At 39.2% G+C, this 19,933-nt stretch overlaps 1 protein-coding gene across 1 annotated transcript in view; it reads left to right on the top strand.

Annotated features, from left to right (window-relative positions):
• The window catches only part of LOC127443554 (lipopolysaccharide-responsive and beige-like anchor protein), a 309,792-nt gene that overhangs the window by 80,163 nt on the left and 209,696 nt on the right, over window positions 1-19,933 (top strand). The window contains 1 exon segment of the mRNA XM_051702239.1: window positions 12-120. Coding sequence (XP_051558199.1) covers window positions 12-120 — 109 coding nt within the window.

A 19,933-nucleotide genomic window follows, 5' to 3' on the forward strand; every position in this document is an offset into this window, starting at 1 on the left:
TTGATATGCAGGCTGCTGAGCCACACCATGAAAGACCATCTGGTGCATGTTGCTAATGAAGCCGAGTTTATTCTGAGCCGCCAGAGAGCAGAGGACATCCAAAAACACGCTGAGTTTGAGGTGAGCACACACACTATCAGTTTCAGTTTAGTGATTAAGTTAGTTTTAGTTTTCTTTTAGTAGTTCTTAATATTTTAAGACTCCTTGAAATGGCTTGACAAGCACAGTTTTCCTTCCTTTGATGTATTCACTGTTGAAACAGGAAGTTGGGGCTGGGCATATCGAAGGGCTCACCACTTACTTTAAAATAGCCAATAGACTTTAGTCACAGCAATTAACTGCAATTTACTTCTTGCTAGTCAGAGTCAGGTGGTATTAGGGAGGGGACATTTTCGTTATAGAGAGTATTTTTTGGGCGAAAAATGTTATATGTTTTTGTGCATGATTGTGTTTTCAATGTAGTTTGACAATTACATTTTAAATGTTAAAAGTTAATTTGTTAAACTTTTATCAGTTTTATAAAATACTGACTTATTTTAAGATTTTCTAATGTGGCAAGTTTTCATTTTAAAGTCATTTTACTGGAACTATTCCAGCTTAATACAGTGCAACAATGCTTCAATTTAAACACATAAATATTAATAAATTAAGACTTAATGTATTAAAGGGATTGTTCACCCAAAAATGAAAATTCTCCCATCTCCCATAATGCCATCCCAGATGTGTATGACTTTCTACTGCTGAACAGAAGCATTAAGATTTTTAGAAGAATATCTCAGCTCTGTTGGTCCATATAATGCAAGTGAATGGGTACCAAATTGTTTAAGCTCCAAAAGGACATAAAGGCAGCATAAAATAATCCATTAGACACCAGTGGTTAAATCGATATATATTCAGAAGCAATATGATAGGTGTGGGTGAGAAACATATCAATATTTAAGTCCTTTTTTACTATCAGTCTCCACATTATTTTCACTTTCACATTCTTCTTTTGTTTTTGGTGATTTGCATTCTTTGTGCATATCGCCACCTACTGGGCAAGGATGAGAATTTATGATAAAAACGGACTTAAATATTGATCTGTTTCTCACACACACTTATCATATCGCTTCTGAAGAAATGGATTTAACCACTGGAGTCCTATGGATTACGTTTTAATGTGTTTATATGCATTTTGAAGCTTCAAAATCTTGGTACCCATTTACTTGCATTGTGAGGACCTACAGAGCTGAGATATTTGTCTAAAAATCTTCTTATGTGTTCAGCAGAATAAAGAAAGTCATGCACATCTTGGATGGCATGAGGGTGAGTACGTGAAGAGAGAATTTTCATTTATGGATGAACTATCCCTTTAATTCTGATAACTGCTGCAGCTGAGTCAAGCACTAGCTACATTTCCTTGACATACTTTACAAACAAGCCACTTTTACTTTTTGCAGATATATTTTGCTTCAGGGTTGATTTACATTTTTTAAAAAAACTGTTGCAAGGTTAACAATACTGTTAAGTCCCTGTGGGGATATTAGAAAAAGAAAACCCTCAAGGGTTTGACTCAGAGTTTTGTCTGTCAGAACTGAGAAGCTGCCAATGTGAGGGAGAACAAATGTTTTCTTTTCAAACATAACTTAAATGGAAGAAGGTCTCTAGCTTTAGCTACAAAGATTGCGTTTGGCATGTATCTTACCAAAGCATAGCAGTGCACTTGATTTATTCCTTATAGCATAGCCAAGGGGCATTCCTCCACCACTGCACTGCCAAACACACACATACATGCATCACCTCTTTCTTGCTTTCTCATTCTCCATTTCTATCTACCTGTTTCTTTTTTTCCTCGCTGATTCCCCTCAGACTCATGTTCTGCCTTTATAGGAGAATTTCACCAGTCACAGGAATATAGCACCTTCATTTCTTCCTTTCTCTCTCTTTTCCCATCCCTCCCTCTGGTTCTGTCTGGCACTGGGGCAGGATGTGACCGTGTAAAGGGGATAGGGCTCCTTTCTATTCCACATCTCCCACCCTCAAGTTGTAAAATGGTACGCTTTCAGAAAGGTTCAAGCCAGGGTCTCTTATATACAACTGAGACTATGAGAAGAAAACATATGAAGGACAGAGTTCAAAGTAAACATGTAAAAGTAGAGAAAGCGATTTCTGTGAGACGTTCTGCAGTAGTCTGCTTTGTTAGGGTCATGTTTTGTATGTTATGGGCCTGAACAGACTTTTTAGACTTTGTTTGTACTTTGTGGAGTACCATTCTCCAGTTGTCATTAACAGCTCAAAGCGGTCACCATGTGCTCATATTGGCTGGCAACTCACAAATGACAACACATCAGATGACAATGCCATTACAGCAGTAACGAAACACAGTGTACAGTGCCTGCAGGCGTGTCCTCTGTAAAACAGACAAGAGCTGGCAGTATCGGTTGAATGTACAGTACTCTGCTTAAACAGGCTTCATTACCCCACTGTGACATTTAAAGGGGACCTCAGAACACCTTTCCTCATCATTCTGTCTGCCCCAAGTTCCCAGGATTGGCCGAATTCTCCCAGACACACAGTGGAAGACAGCCACACTCAGGGGATGTGCTTAGCTTTCCCTTTTCACTCTAATTGGCCCCTCTGGTCCAATTTTCCAGCCTCACTCACAGCACAGTGGAGAACATATTATTCTCAGAAATATTGCTGGATAGTCAGCCAAATGTGGAAAGAAAATGCATAAATGTTAAATGTCAGGAACATTAGTTGGATAAATACATTTAAAAAAAAAATCATTGAGATGTTGTTTTCTTTTATCATTCCACACATTTCGGCTAAATATATATGTATTAAAAAAGAGAAATGAAAGAAAATGAAAGTGAAAATGAAATATTCCCAACATCGCAGTTCTCTGTAGTCACCCATGGGAATTTACTGTATTATTTGTGGAGCAGCGTAGTTCACACAGTTTCACATGGCTAGACCAGCACTGTCAGGTGCAATTATGCCTCGTTTTGTCACTCAGAATCTAATGTCAGATGCCATCCCTTGTCATAGCTATACGCTGTGATGCTCCAGTGACCCAAACTGAACCTTAACAAGAGAAACTGTTGTTAGACAGACCAATGGCAGTTTAAATAGTTTTTCAGTGGAAGTCTTCTGAAAGAGAGGATTAGTTTCATGTATAGCAATTTGTAGAGGGAAATAGAGCATGGTAAGATGAGTCACAGTTAGATGTGTTGGTTATGGATGACAATTTGATATGGGTCTTGGTTTTTCCAAACAATGAAACTATAAGTTTTAAGTCAGTGTTTCTCAAACTGTGATCTGTCACATATAGCAGACCCCTGTTGTGAACAAATATTTCATTGAAAAAACATAGCAAGCAGTATGATCACTTTTTAAGTTACCTGGTTTTCAAGGAGCATGTTTCCCCATCATTTTTCTCCATAGAATTAAAAAAACATAAAGATTTTTATGCCTTGAAACAAACATCTTTGAGATCACAACATTGCAACGTTTGATTCAAAGTTTAAAAGTATTTTAACATTTGAAAAAAGGTCAAATTAAAAGACTGTGCTTATGAGGGATGAACTTATAAATAATCCTTCCCATAATGTGAATGTTGTAAAAAAAAAAATCAGCAGCAATCAAGCAATAATAACAACATATTAACTATATGTATAAAAGTATAAGTCATCTCATTGACTGTGAACAGTTTGGAGTTGAAAATGGAATTGAAATGGAAATGAAAAAAAATTAATCATTCAGGTGAAGAAATTATCCTTCAAAAAGATTTGAGGAACCTTGGATTAAGTGGCACGGTCATACCTAAACCTGAATGCAAGATAAATTCAGTTAAAAAAAGGTTTTTGGCACTAAGGTTGTACACTGCACTCAAACTGCTTTATATCAGTTATTTTACTCTATAACCATGTGGAAAATCCAGCATCTAGCTTCACCAAAACTATTCAGGTGTAATGCTCACAGCAGTATTATGCAGAATTATCGTGCTTGAATTATTCTTAAGTAAAATAACAATTGAATTGACTCAAACACATTGGAAAAACTGTCCAATGTAAAAAGTAAAACTGGAGACATAATTTGATTATTAATATTAATTTCTTAGAATTTTATAAATGCATTTTTGTTTCTAAGAAAATTCCTTATCTTATTTCCCACTGTGCAAACAGCATACATTTCTCAAGAATCCATCTCAGTATGAACTCCCTCACTTAGATATATTTGCTCCTCTGTGACCCCTGAAAAGCAGTGAGCCTCCGATAAGTGCAGCACTGATATTGCCATATTGATTTTCATCCATTCTGGCTCTTACCATCTTCTCTGAGCCACCGGTTTCATTTTGCACGGCTACAACAAAAATAACAGGCCAGTGAAAGATGCCCCCGGGGGGATCGCACTGCCTTTCCATCCAGAAGAGTAGTTTGCACAGGATTTGGATGTTTAAGAGAACAACATGATATATGAGACATATGAAAACCAAAATAGATGGAAAAAGTTAGATTTTTGTTTCTTAATGTATTTTTTTATCTAGGAATTGCTGTGTCTAGTGCTGTAGTCTTAACTACAGTCAAAATAACGATTGTTCACCTATTATTACCTAATAGTTACATCTCTTAGGCCACATCCACACTACACCACAGGTTTTTGTTTAAAAACACTGTTTTCAGTGTCCTAATGTCATTGTTTTCCAAAATATGTAATACTGGAGAATGTTTTTTAAAGTGTTTTTGGTGGAGGAAAATGCCATTCAAGTGTGGTTGAGTGGTGGAAACGTTCGTTTTGTAAACAAATTCTTACTAGTGTGAACATGGCCTTAGTCTTCTCGAAGGAGCAAATTCACTAAACAGTCCCGTCACTTTTGCGAGTGGTATTTCAGCGCAAAAACCTGCATCTTATTCTCGCATTTTAGTTTAAGAAGGCACAAAGAGTGCTGAAATAGCTCCGAGTCCTGTGCATTTAAATTAAGTCATTAGTTGCTTTCACACATACATTTTGCACTGGCTATTTCTCTGAATGGGAAGTTGTAACATTACCTGAAAAGTTCCATTTTGATGCTATGTGTGAACAAAGTTGTAAGATTAACGGTTAGAGCACATACAAGTTCAGGATGTGCTGATGTAAGATGTAGATGATTCATTTACTCTGGAGTCCAAAAAATTTCTTAAAAGTGGATAGATAGTGAAATTATGTATTAATTATTTAGCTGAGGATATAAACAAATATTTGATAATTTTGGGCCGACTATAGAGAAAAACTTGTAGTGTATGATTCTCCACTACTCAAATCTGGAGTCATATGGTGAGTAGCCAATGGAAATCAACCGCACGGCCACAACACTGGACCATGAAGAAATGGAGATGGTGAACAAGCGCTCAAAGTGGAGAAAACATTTAACGCATTCACCTTGGAACTAGTGGCGCAATTCCTGTTTTTCCACCCAAGACCACACCCAAATGCGCTTGGCCTGTTTCTTTTGAGACTCGGAACAGAGAAGCAGCAACGCCAACGGCATCACTCCCGTACATCCATGTTTGTTTACATCTGTCTTGCATGAATGAGGGCATGTGTTTCCACGTGAGCTTGTGATTGTATCAACTTGACAGCCAGAGTGATCCTCAGACATTTAGTGTGTGATGCCCAGTTTTTGTCTCTAGCTATTTACATAATCTTTACTGTAAGTGTGTGAAACAGATTTTTTAGAATCGGTTCATATTTTAGAAGTGGTGTAGCATATTCCAGCCTAAAAATGCGTTTCTTCATCCGAGCGGATAAATACATTTGTCGACTGATAAAATAGCTAACTGCATCTCAGAATTTAGTGGCATTTTGGTGCTGATGTGTGAATGGTCACAAAATGGAAAAAAACACGGAAACCGTTGCATGTGTGAACAGCAGATGTGGTACATTTACCAGTACAGGCAATCCAACAATTTTACTGCACTTTATCAGGTTGCATGTGTGAAAGGGGCTATTGTCATTGTTTTCTGCACAAGCACGCCACCTTTCTATATCAACTAGGCTCATTACAGGTTGCACTTTATTCACAAATCTCTGTGCTTTTTTTCCTGGCACAATTAACATTGTGGTATTATCACCTGTTGAAAGCAGGTGGTAAATTGAATTTTATTAAAAGAGATGCTTTTGTATATTTTCCATCAATCATGGCAGCAGCAATGAATAAAATAATGATCAAAAGATGGTTAAGAGCATTAAAACCTGGCATATATACACATGCGCGGAGTAGTGAAGCACAATTTCTTCAGTTTAAAGAGATGATTCGTGGGTCTGGATCACAGTACTGGTGTGATGCTGTACAGTCCTTGCAGAGTGTGTGCAGTGCTCTGCAGCATCCTCCACTATTTAGCACTCAGAACCTACCCGCAAGATGCAAGGTGAAAATGCATTCAGTATTTCTTGTATTTTGCGGCCATTCATATGCAGTTGCCTGATTTGCATAATTACTTCAGTGATTTGGCCGTTAAACCAGCATGGACAGTGTGTGCAAACAAACTGTGCTTTTAACGGGCACCATTAATTCTTTGTCAAACCCATTACTCAGTTAAGCTTAGACACTGCTATACTGTAGTGTTTATTTGAGGAATGGGTTTTCGGAGAAAGGTGGCACCATTGAAGATGGCCTTTGTTCCAGTGCATTCTCCAGTAGGTGAATTATTTACGAAATAAAAATAAATTATGTTTGTTCCCTGTCAAGTTTCAAGTCCACCAGATGAGATGATGGTGGATACCAGTGATTTAGACACATTTTTATTACTTAGATGGATAACATATGCTTTTATACTCTCCCCTCGTTTCTCTCTCTCTTACTCACAAACATCACACACATATACATCCATCCACTCTGGAATTGAGTTATCTTTACCCTTTGAGAGTGAGATTACCTGGACAGTAGGGTCCTGACGGACACAGAGATAACTGCTGGAAATCCAATTATCTTTTATTGTTCTCTTTCTAATAGGATCCCTAATACGGAAAATATTTTTCTGGCAACAACTGTACAATGGAGGCCGATACCTGTGAGGGAGAAAGAAATGGACAGAGATTTAGAGAGAGAGTGACTTCCTTCTTTAATGAGAGTCTTTCTTTATAAGAAATTAAATGTGGAGGATGTTGGGTCACAAGGCCAGATCTTTAGGATGTGATAGAACGAGGTCATTGTTCTCCCTTTCACTCTCTCGCTCCCTCTATTTTCTTTTTTTTTTTTTTTTTTTTTTGCCTTTCACTTGATCCTGATGTGATGGAGTGTAATTGAGTTGACTCATGACTGAAGTGTGTGTGAAGAGAGGTGATGTGCCACTTCATTAGCGTTTAGTGTCTGCGCTCTTGTTAATGTCATCAACTCTAAAATGAGACTCATCATGACCTCGTATTATTCCAGCCTTTGTGTTTACTAATCCTCCAACCTCTGACAGCTATCTGTCCTAGCCTAACAAAAGAAAATCTAATTAATGTGTACTTATAGCTTCATTAAGATCACACTTGTACCCTTTGATAAATCAGTAGTAATCCTTTTAGCTTCACAGTGAATGCAACCTTTTCACAAAAAAATAAAATAAATAAAATAAGCAATATCTGGAATAGTGGATGCTCTCTCTCTCTCTCTCTCTCTCTCTCTCTCCCTCTATCTATCTATCTCTTTATCACCTGTTCTTTCTTTAATTAATTCCCCAGGTGATGTCGGTGCAGCGGGTCATTACATCTAGTCCTCGACCCTCTGGTGAAAAGAGCTCTTCTGCTTGCTGTAGTTCTCACTACACTGTCACAGTCAAACACATACCAGATTTAGTGCTGATGGCTTAGACACTTGAATTTATTCATTTATTTTTTTAATTGTTTAGTCAATCAACCCTGGAATTCCTAGAATGAACCATAAAAACTGTGAGCACCAGATGTTTTCTGTATTCACTTACTAGAAATGTTGTCACATCTTCTTTGGTCTCTTAAGGTGTCAGAGGATGAGCGCAAGTGTTGAAGATTAAACCTTTTTGCTGTCTTTAAAAGAGATTTTGTTTGTAATTATCTTTCATTCTTAATATAATTACATCACAGGAACTGTAAATTAATCATCATTGTCCTAAAGTTTAGTAGATCAATTCCCTTACTAGTGCCTTAATTCATATTCATGATGTACTCATATATAGGGAACTAGCACGTGGAATGAGACCCAGACTGAATGATACCAGCTTGTCAGAATCCTCATACTTCTTAAAGTCTGTCTGTTAGATGTTTACTAGGTCATCCTCTGACTCTAATGGAGCTGTCTTACATGACAAATCATATTTTTTTAATAAAGTAAGAAATTGCAATGACTCGTTCAAATAAGGTATATATATATATATATATATATATATATATATATATATATATATATATATATATATATGTGTGTGTGTGTGTGTGTGTGTGTGTGTGTGTTTCATTTTGCTTTTGGAGATATCTTTTTAAAGTGTGTTTAATTGACCTATGTTATCTGAGCATCACCATTTCAATAGTAGTGCTGTGGACTTAGTCTGTTGTTCATTCGGGTCTGGACCTTATGCATTTCTTTTATTTACCAGAGGTAAAAACATTATCCCGCATTCACATTCATCCACATCTGCTCCTCGTCGCCTGCTGGCAGACGTGTTCATTTTTCACTCGCCGCACATCTCCTTCATTTGACTATTTTTCACCTCAAAAGACAGTTAATTCCTACAATTTCTCACACTGCGTGACCTTGAAGTTGCGGGAGTCAGCTGCCGGTGGCCCGTGTAGAGTAATAGAACCAAAGAAATGCCTTCTTTGTTTTTTTTGGGAGAGTGGGCGGGAGGAAAGATGAAGAGTCTGCCATCTACGCATTGTGGCTAGTCCATTAAAAGCACAAAATGAAGGAGGGAGAAAGGGGGAAGAGAGAGAAGCCAGAGATATTTTGATAAGTTGCTGCACCTGTGTTAACCTTGATGGTCACCCTGACTCTAAGAGGGGGGTTGCAACAGCTTTCTTTCTTTCTTTCTTTCTCTCTCTCTTTCTCTCTCTCTCTCTCTCTCTCTCTCTCTTGCACGTTCCGTTCCTTTAGACCACATTCCCATTCCATCTATCGCCAAGGGAACAAGGGATGGAGGGAAATCAATACAGAGAGGCGTTGGCTGACAGCAGTATCGCTCCAGAATTGAAGTGTCTGTCAACCTTTGTCATTCGGTGACTTTTGTTCGCTATTGTACTTTTAAGCCATAATTTTTCTTGGTTGTCACTTTTCGCTTTCCCTGCTCGCTTTTGTCTGAATTCCCCTGGCTACAGTTCTTTCTATGTGACATTAAATTTGGAAAGAAAGTGGGTCAAAAGATCAAGTGCAATGCAAATCTCTCTAATTTGATTGGCCATAAGGCATGGAATACTCTCTCTCTCTCTTTTTTTATATATGTTGTTTCTCTGAAACCTCCCATTCAAACCCATCTATCTACAGCACAGCATTTGCATTCCCTCATATGCGCCAAGGACAGAGGCATCAGTAGTGCAGTTTCTGATGTAAATTAAACTCTGAGGGACAGACTGTAGGCTGCGTGGAGGAACTGAAGGTGGAAGGAAGATAATAGTCACGGTCCTGTGTACCTCACTGTCAACAGAGTGCAAATCAAGCAGTTTAACAAAATCCCCACTGTTTTCACTTTGTAGACTCACTCACTGAGAAACACGTTGGACCATACATTATGTGTGTGTGTGTGTGTGTGTGTGTGTGTGTGTGTTTGTGTGTGTGTGTAACGTGTAGACCAACATGTATGCCTGGCCGTGTCGTGTTACTATAACTAACTTACATATACATGGCCTGATGGAACATAATGAGTTCTGCTCCCTGGCAGATGATAATTGTTTTATTTAACCTTGCTAGGGAGGAGAGAGTGACACTGCCGCCCATTATTGTTGCCACGTTCATATCTTGTTACGGAAAAATGCTGGGTTCTGCTTATGATGGTAAAAAGGAGAGGCTTGCACTGTAGATCTTCTCAGTATATATTTTTGCTTGGGCTAGCTATAAATTCTTATTTAAATTTGCAACAAGTAATTTTTTGTTTGTTTTACTCGCCTAAATGACAATGGTTGTGGAGTTTACACTGACATCTATTGGCCTGAATGCAGCAGTATGGAAGGTTTTTAACTAAAGATGCCATTGTAGAAATACCCTATTCTCAGGCATATGGTTTGTATCATATTTGATACATCAGGCTTTAAAGGTCATTATGGTCCTGAGACCCAGCAAATTCATTTTTGTACAGGACTTTTGTTATTTAGTTTTGTCTTAACCCATACTTGCCACAGTAGTAAATAGGGGTGTATCTTAAAGATCTTAAAGAGCTTTTAAGAGATACCAGATGTTTGGAGGTTTGGCCATGAAAACTTGCTCTCCTTGGTCTATAGAAATGTTTGACATTACAATTCAGCACATCAAATAAAATCTGTATAACGTAAATAATAATTATTATTATAAAAAAATATATATACATATAAATATATTATATGGTTTTAGGCACCAAACTCTATGGACATTAAAAAAAAGTGTACTGTAATTGCTGGGTCTTAGGAGGTTAGAGTAAGATGACATCATGCTTATAATGCATGTTTATAGTGTAAAACAATTGGATCTTTGTAATGACAGAGCAGGCTGCATATATAAAAAATACATAAAAAATATCAGTTCCCACATTAAATATACCTTTAAAAAAAAAAAAAAAAAAAACAGTATTTTCAAAGCTCTGTGTGTGTTTTTTTATTTTTTTATTGTGGTGGGCATGAATGTAATGTAATGATGCTTGAGAGATATACTTAGAAAGCTTGTTGTATTATAATTGATACATGCATTTTCAACAAGATGTTTCTATAAATTAATGTACGAAATTTGAAGCAAGCACAAATTGCTTCAATTCAGTAAATACTAATTTTGAAATATCAGTAACAATTAAAATGTTACTGTTACTGTTACTTTATCAAAATCAGCAAATATTTCATGGCAAAAAGACATGTGCGTCGCAATACGAAGGTGGCCATTTTGAAAATTATATTACAAGGTCTTTTACTTCCAGAAGAGCATGGAAATTTTCACCAGAAGGCAGTAGACGTCTAGTAGAATGCATACAACAGGTTTTTCAGCAAAAGTATTAATCATGTTTATGATGTAGGGGCTTTAGAAAATCATGAGACGCCTCATGATTTAGATAATATACGCTAAGCTTATTGTGTAACGTTTTCCTTGTTAAAAGACTTTCTACTATTTCAGCTTATATGCAGATGTAACAATATGCAAAGATAAATGTAAGTAAGCCATTCGTAGGCTGATGTCCTCAAAAACTTTTAACACTGTATCTCTGTGGCAATATAAAATTGCTGTTTGTTTTAGTGGGCCATCCAGCCTTAAACAGCAGCCATTTACATGAGTTTGGGGTGGGACTATCTGTTTGTTTGATTAACGGCAGACAGGTAAAGTATTTGGGAAAGCTGTTTGAAAAAGTGTATTTTTGCTATTCTGTTTGGTGGTGCTAGTGTTGCAAATATTTCAGCTATAATTATTCCATATCTGACTATGTCTGGGTAAAAAAGGGGGTTAGAAAGATGTATGTTCAGCTAGTCATATGACCTCCAAATGGTGGCCAACATGATGGGGCACAGCCCTACATGTCAAAAGAACTATGCATTTCTGTAGATCTTAAAGTTTAAAAATATACTTTGTGAACCAAGTATTTATTTATTTACAAACAAGCAAATCATAAATTAATATGGTGGCACAATTATATTTTTGTCTACAAAACTAATTTCAAACATTTAAGCATATTAAGCATAGATTTTTAAGATCATGAGAAACATTTCAGTCAAGTGTTTCAAAACTTTTGACCGGTAGTATATATATATATATATATATATATATATATATAGTTTTTGGCACCATTCAGAGTAAATTCTAGAGACTGTTGCGTGTGAAAATCCCAGGAGATCATTAGTTACAGAAATACTCAAACCACAATCATCCATGCGATTATCTAATCAGCCAATCATGTGGCAGCAGTGCAGTGCATAAAATCATGCAGATACAGGTCAGGAGCTTCAGTTAATGTTCACATCAACTATCAGAATGGGGGGAAAAAATGTGATCTCAGTGATATGGAGTGTGGCATGATTGTTGGTGCCATATGGGCTGGTTTGAGTATTTCTGTAACTGCTGATCTCCTGGGATTTTCATTCACAACAGTCTCTAGAACTGACTCCGAATGGAGCAAAAAAACAAAAAAAACATCCAGTGAGCGGCAGTTCTGTGGACGGAAATGCCTTGTTGATGAGAGTGGTCAACAGAGAATGGCCAGACTGGTTCGACCTGACAAAGTCTATAGTAACTCTGATAACCGCTCTGGGATGGCGTTGTTTTGGCTGCATGAGGGGAACACAATATTAGGCAGGTGGTTATATATATATATATATATATATATATATATATATATATATATATATATATATATATATTTTTTTTTTTTTTTTTTTTTTTACAGGGTTGGGGAGTAACGGAATACATGTATACATATTTAAAATACAAAATATAAGTAAGTGTATTCCACTACAGTTACAATTTAAATAATTGGTAATTAGAATACAGTTACATTCAAAAAGTATTTTGAATACTGAAGAGATTACTTTGTATTTTATTGTCATTTGTTTCATTTAATATTTAGTCCTTTCAGATGGAAAACATTTATTCATATAAATGATGCGATCCAAAGTGCATTTGAACAGCAGTGAAACACTTTCTTTTGATATGTTACATTCATACGAACAGACAGATAAATACGTTTGAAGTAAGTCTGGAGCAGAAGAAATAGAAATAAACATTGTATAAATTGTCAGCTTTACGCTGAGCTAAATTGCTATTTCTAGCCATTTTACATGCACGTTACCAGGCACAATCATATTTTTTTATCAAGAAAATTCACGTTGGATCATAATTTCTTTTTTTTTTTCTAGTAAGACCTTTGATATTAGGGCAAAAATCGTATTCTTGATAATAATTTTTGTATTGTTTACCTGTAAAAATATCTAAAAATCCTTAAAACAAGATCAGTTTGATTTATCTTGTTTTTAGAAACAACACTGCATAAGATATTTAGGTTTGTCAGAGAATGTATTTTTAACATGTGTATTTTGTCTTACTGTACTGGCAGAGTTTTTATAAGTGAAAAAAATCTACCAGTGCTGAAGAAGTAATCCAAAGTATTTAGAATACGTTACTGACCTTGAGTAATCTAACAGAATACGTTAAAAATTACATTTTGCAGCATGTATTCTGTAATCTGTAGTGGAATACGTTTCAAAAGTAACCCTCCCAACCCTGTATATATATATATATATATATATATATATATATATATATATATATAGGTGCATCTCAATAAATTAGAATGTCGTGGAAAAGTTAATTTATTTCAGTAATTCAACTCAAATTGTGAAACTCGTGTATTAAATAAATTCAATGCACACAGACTGAAGTATTTTAAGTCTTTGGTTCTTTTAATTGTGATGATTTTGGCTCACATTTAACAAAAACCCACCAATTCACTATCTCTATAAAAAGATATCTATAATCACTAAAAATTAGAATACACTATATTGCCAAAAGTATTCGCTCACCTGCCTTTAGACGCATATGAACTTAAGTGACATCCCATTCTTAATCCATAGGGTTTAATATGACGTCAGCCCACCCTTTGCAGCTATAACAGCTTCAACTATTCTGGGAAGGCTTTCCACAAGGTTTAGGAGTGTGTTTATGGGAATTTTTGACCATTCTTCCAGAAGCGCATTTGTGAGGTCAGACACTGATGTTGGACGAGAAGGCCTGGCTCACAGTCTTCGCTCAAATTCATCCCAAAGGTGCTCTATCGGGTTGAGGTCAGGACTCTGTGTAGGCCAGTCAAGTTCTTCCACACCAAACTCGCTCATCCATGTCTTTATGGACCTTGCTTTGTGCACTGGTGCGCAGTCGTGTTGGAACAGGAAGGGGCCATCTCCAAACTGTTCCCACAAAGCTGGGAGCATGGAATTGTCCAAAATCTCTTGGTATGCTGAAGCATTCAGAGTTCCTTTCACTGGAATTAAGGGGCCAAGCCCAGCTCCTGAAAAACAACCCCACACCATAATCCCTCCTCCACCAAACTTCACAGTTGGCACAATGCAGTCAGACAAGTACCGTTCTCCTGGCAACTGCCAAACCCAGACTCGTCCATCAGATTGCCAGATGGAGAAGCGTGATTCGTCACTCCAGAGAACGCGTCTCCACTGCTCTAGAGTCCAGTGGCGGCGTGCTTTACGCCACTGCATCCGACACTTTGTATTGCACTTGGTGATCTATGGCTTGGATGCAGCTGCTCGGCCATGGAAACCCATTCCATGAAGCTCTCTACGCACTGTTCTTGAGCTAATCTGAAGGCCACATGAACTTTGGAGGTCTGTAGCGATTGACTCTGCAGAAAGTTGGCGACCTCTGCGCACTATGCGCCTCAGCATCCGCTGACCCCGCTCTGTCATTTTACATGGCCTACCACTTCGTGGCTGAGTTACTGTCATTCCCAATCGCTTCCACTTTGTTATAATACCACTGACAGTTGACTGTGGAATATTTAGTAGCGAGGAAATTTCACGACTGGACTTGTTGCACAGGTGGCATCCTATCACAGTACCACGCTGGAATTCACTGAGCTCCTGAGAGCGGCCCATTCTTTCACAAATGTTTGTAGAAGCAGTCTGCATGCCTAGGTCATGCCATTTTATACACCTGTGGCCATGGAAGTGATTGGAACACCTGAATTCAATTATTTGATATATACTATTATTTGAAATACTTTTGGCAATATAGTGTATATATAGTGGCTGAATGATCTGCCCCTCTGGCTCGTTGTTGTCGCCCCGCCTCTTAGGGCTGTCCTTCAACCAGACTCACGACGGGAGTTGGGCGGGAGAGCGAGAAGAGGTGCACAATTAATAAACCTTGTTTGGTCAGCGGTGAATGAAGCACACCTGATGGGAATAATGCTTCATCACCGCTGTCTTTAAAACGCAGTGTGCACCTCTTCTCGGGGAGCCGGCTTCAAATCTCCATGTGTGCACACACTGGCATCCTCGCACGTCCAGGACCAGAGCTGGGAGGGATTGGATGAGTGGACGCGCTGCCGGACCCGTTATTCGGTGAACTGCTCACGTTGCCGCTGACAGGCTAGATGCCGGACCGCCTTCCCCTCACGCTTGCTGCGGGCCTGGGAACACAGGTCGCCAGTGATGCTGCCGCCCCACGCGCTGTGGACTTTGGAGGGGAGCGTGAGCGGCCGACTGACCCAGCCCGTGCCTGGGTTATCCTATGAACACTACCCTGCCCCTTTCACGGAGCCCCGTTCACCGCGAGGATGCCAGATTCCCCCTTTTATTATGAACACTATTCCACCTTGGACACTTTATTACCCCTTTTGGACATTTTTAAGTTTATTATTGTTTCCAATAAATGCCTCTCCGAGGCTTGACGCCACACCCACTGTGTCTGTCTCTTGCTCACCCTGCCACAATATATATATATATATTATACAGTGCATTCAGAAAGTATTCAAACCCCTTCATTTTTTCACATTTTGTTATGTTGCAGCCTTATGCTAAAATGCTTTAAATTATTTTTTTTCACATCAATCTACACTCCATAACCCATAATGACACAGCAAAAACCAGATTTTTTATAACTTTGCAAATTTATTAAAAATAAAAAACTGAAATATCATATTGATATAATTATTCAGACCCTTTGCTATGACACTTGAAATTTAGCTGGATCATCTTTGAGATGTTTCTACACTTTGATTGGCGTCAACCAGTGGCAAATTCAATTGATTGGACATGATTTGGGAAGGCACACACCTGTCTATATAAGGTCTCACAACTGAAAATGCATATCAGAGCTAAAACCAAGCCATAAGGTCAAAGGAACTGCCTGCAGAGCTCAGAGACAGGATTGTGTTGAGGCACAGATCTGGGGAAGGCTAAAAAAAGATTTGGCTGCATTGAAGGTTCCCAAGAGCACAGTGGCCTTTATAATTCTTAAATTGAAGAAGTTTGGAACAACCAGGACTCTTCCTAGAACTGGCCGCCAGGCCAAACTAAGCAATCGGTGGAGAAGGGCCTTGATAAGAGAGGTGACCAAGATACCGATGGTCACTCTGGTTGAGCTCCAGAGATTGTGTGTGGAAATGGGAGAAACTTGCAGAAGGACAACCATCACTGCCACACTCCACCGATCTGAGCTTTATGGCAGAGTGGCCAGACAGAAGCTTATCCTCAGTGCAAGACACATAAAAAAGCACCTAAATGACTCTCAGACTGTGAGAAACAAGATTCTCTGGTCTGATGAAATGAAGATTGAATTGTTTGGCCTCAATTCCAAGCATCATGTCTGGAGGACATGAGGCACCACTCATCACCTGCGCAAAACCATCCCAGCGGTGAAGCATGGTGGTGGTAGCATCATGCTGTGGGGGTATTTTTCAGCAGGGACTGGTCAGGGTTGAAAGAAAGCTGAACGCAGCAAAATACAGAGATATCCTTAATGAAAACCTGGTCCAGAGCGCTCATGACCTCAGACTGGGCCGAAGGTTCACCTTCCAACAGGACAATGATCCTAAGCACACAGCCAAGACAATGCAAGAGTGGCTTAGGGACAACTCTGTGAATGTCCTTGAGTGCCCCAGCCAGAGTCTGGACTCGAACCCAATCAAACATCTCTGCAGAGACCTGAAAATGGCTGGCCACCATCGGTCCCCATCCAACCTGACAGAGCTTGAGAGGATCTCCAGAGAAGAATGGCAGAAAATCCCCAAATCCAAGTGGGCAAAGCTTGTTGCATCATATCCAAAAAGACTTGAGGCTGTAATCACTGCCAAAGGTGCTTCAACTAAGTACTGAGTTAAGGGTCTGAATACTTATGCCAATGTGATATTTCAGTATTATCTTTTTAAGAAATTTGTAAAGTTTTAAAAAATCTGGTTTATTATTTGTCATTATGGGACATGGAGTGTAGATTGATGTGCAAAAAATGATTTAAAGCATTTTAGCATAAGGCTGCAACATAACAAAATGTGAAAAAAAATGAAGGGGTCTGAATACTTTCTGAATGCACTGTATATATATATGTCTGGTTCATCCTTGGGAGCAATTTCCAAATGCCTGAAGGTACCACGTTCATCTGTACAAACATAAGTACGCAAGTATAAACACCACTGGACCACACAGACATCATATCGCTCAGGAACAAGATGTATTCTGTCTCCTAGAGATAACGTAGTTTGGTGTGAAATGTGCAAATCAGTTCCAGAACAACAGCGAAGGACCTTGTGAAGATGCTGGAGGAAACAGGTAGACATGTATCTATATCCACAGTAAAACGAGTCCTATATCGACATAACCTGAAAGGCGGCTCAGCAAGGGAGAAGCCAGTGCTCTAAAACCACCATAAAAAAGCCAGACTACAGTTTGCAAGAGCACATGGGGACAAAGATCTTACTTTTTGGAGAAATTTCCTCTGGTCTGATGAAACAAAAATGGAACTGTTTGGCCATAATGACCATTGTTGTGTTTGGAGGAAAAAAGGTGAGGCTTGCAAGCCGAAGAACACCATCCCAACCGTGAAACATGGGGAGGCAGCATCATGTTGTGGGGGTGCTTTGCTGCAGGAAGTACTGGTGCACTTCACAAAATAGATGGCATCATGAGGAAGGAAAATTATGTGGATTTATTGATGCAACATCTCAAGACATCAGCCATGAAATTAAAGCTTTGTCGCAATTGGGTCTTCCAAATGGACAGTGGCCCCAAGCATACCTCCAAAGTTGTGGCAAAATGGCTTAAGGACAACAAAGTCAAGGTATTGGAGTGGCAATCACAAAGCCCTGACCTCAATCTGCTAGACCATTTGTGGGCAGAACTGAAAAAGCATGTGCGAGCAAGGAGGCCTACAAACCTGACTCAGTTACACAAGTTCTCTCTGGAGGAATGGGCCTAAATTCCAGCAACTTATTGTGAGAAGCTTGTGGAAGGCTACCCAAAATGTTTGACCCAAGTTAAAAAATGTAAAGGCAATGCTACCAAATACTAACAAAGTGTATGTAAACTTCTGACCCACTGGGAATGTGATGAAAGAAATAAAAGCTGAAATAAATCGTTCTCTGTACTATTATTCTGATATTTCACATTCTTCAAATAGTGATCCTAATTTACCTAAGACAGGGAATGTCAGGAATTGTGAAAAACTTTAATGTACTAAGTTTAAATGTATTTAGCTAAGACGTATATAGTATATATATTATATACCAGCCAGTGGCTAATCACAGACATTTTTAGTCACATAGCACAAAATTTGGTCTCATATGTGAGTGATTTACTTACATTGTAGAGAGTTGAGCATAGTAAAAGATCAATCTTGGGATTTAGGAATCGATATCGAGATTGTTCAAATGAAGATCACGATGCATCAGAAAGTCAAAATTATTACTCAGACCTACTAACTGTATACAGTATAATCTCCAATAACTATCTAAATTAAAGGTACAAATTTATTTAATAATATATATACACTGATCAGCCACAACATTAAAACAACTGACAGGTGAAGTGAATAACATCGATTATCTCATTACAATGGAACCTGTCAAGGGGTGGGACATATTAGGCAGCAAGTGAACAGTCAGTTCTTGAATTGCATGTGTTGGAAGCAGGAAAAATGGGCAAGCGTAAGGATCTGAGAGACTTTGACAAGGGCCAAATTGTGATGGCTAGATGTCTGGGTCAGATCATCTCCAAAAACGGCTGGTATTTTCTCTCGCAGAAAGCTTCCAGCTGATGTACAGTACCGGGCGCTCCTTGACTACCTGGGACAACATGGCTCCCAACCCCCTGTCCGAGGTGTCGGTCTGTAAAACAAAAGGGAGAGCAAAATCAGGAGGAGGCGCAGCTTTCACTTGCATTAAAGCCTGTTGGCACGGCTCTGTCCACTGGACCGGGTCTTGGGCTCCCTTTCTAGTGAAGTCAGTCAGCAGGCTGGTGACGTTCGAATAATTAGGCACAAACCTTCTATAGTAGACAGCCAGCCCCATGAACTGTCTCACCTCCTTTTGGTCTTGGGTCTCGGGCAGGCCGCAGTCGCTGCAGTCTTATCAATTTGGGGACGCACCTGCCCGTGGCCTAAGTGGAACCCCAGATACCATCTTGATAGGGTCTCCTCGCATCTGCTCCAGAGGGAAATCCCCAGCAGGGAATCCTCTAAGGGCTGGGAAAGCCGAGACTTCCCCCTCCCTTATGACCTCCTGATGTGGAGCTGATGTAGACGGCCCTGGCTTCGCCTCCCCAGCCAGCAAGTCACCTAACACACATTGATACGCTTTTTCGCAGGACCCATCCACCCACATTCCTCTTTATAAGGTAGTAAATGCCAGCTAATTTGTTCCCAAAATTAGTGGATTGGTGAGGTGGGAATTAACCGCAGCCTCGACGCTATGTTTTTGTCCCCGAAATTGAATAGTGACTGTCACTACAGGGTCATTTTGGATATCCCCGTGCACACACCAAGCTTTGGTGAATGGAGGTTTGAATACAACCTGAATCCACCAAGACTTGATATGTACCCTCCTTAATACTCACATGTATGCAGTACATACCAGCTCGATCAGGGGTGGCCTGTGGCACGTCGTGGAACCGGACCAATGTCCCCACCTCCATCACCGGGCATTGGTCCTTGAAATGCAGCTGGTTTGGGAGGGGGAACTCCCCATTTCTGGGGAGGAGGAACAGGATGTAAGGAAGGGGAGGGTAGAGAAGGAGGGGAGACAGAAGAGAGAGAGAGAAAAGGATCCCGGGGCTCGCCAGCTCCCTAATATGC

Source organism: Myxocyprinus asiaticus, chromosome 7 (genome assembly GCF_019703515.2).
Source record: "Myxocyprinus asiaticus isolate MX2 ecotype Aquarium Trade chromosome 7, UBuf_Myxa_2, whole genome shotgun sequence".
In the NCBI taxonomy this organism is placed as follows: Eukaryota; Metazoa; Chordata; class Actinopteri; order Cypriniformes; family Catostomidae; genus Myxocyprinus; species Myxocyprinus asiaticus.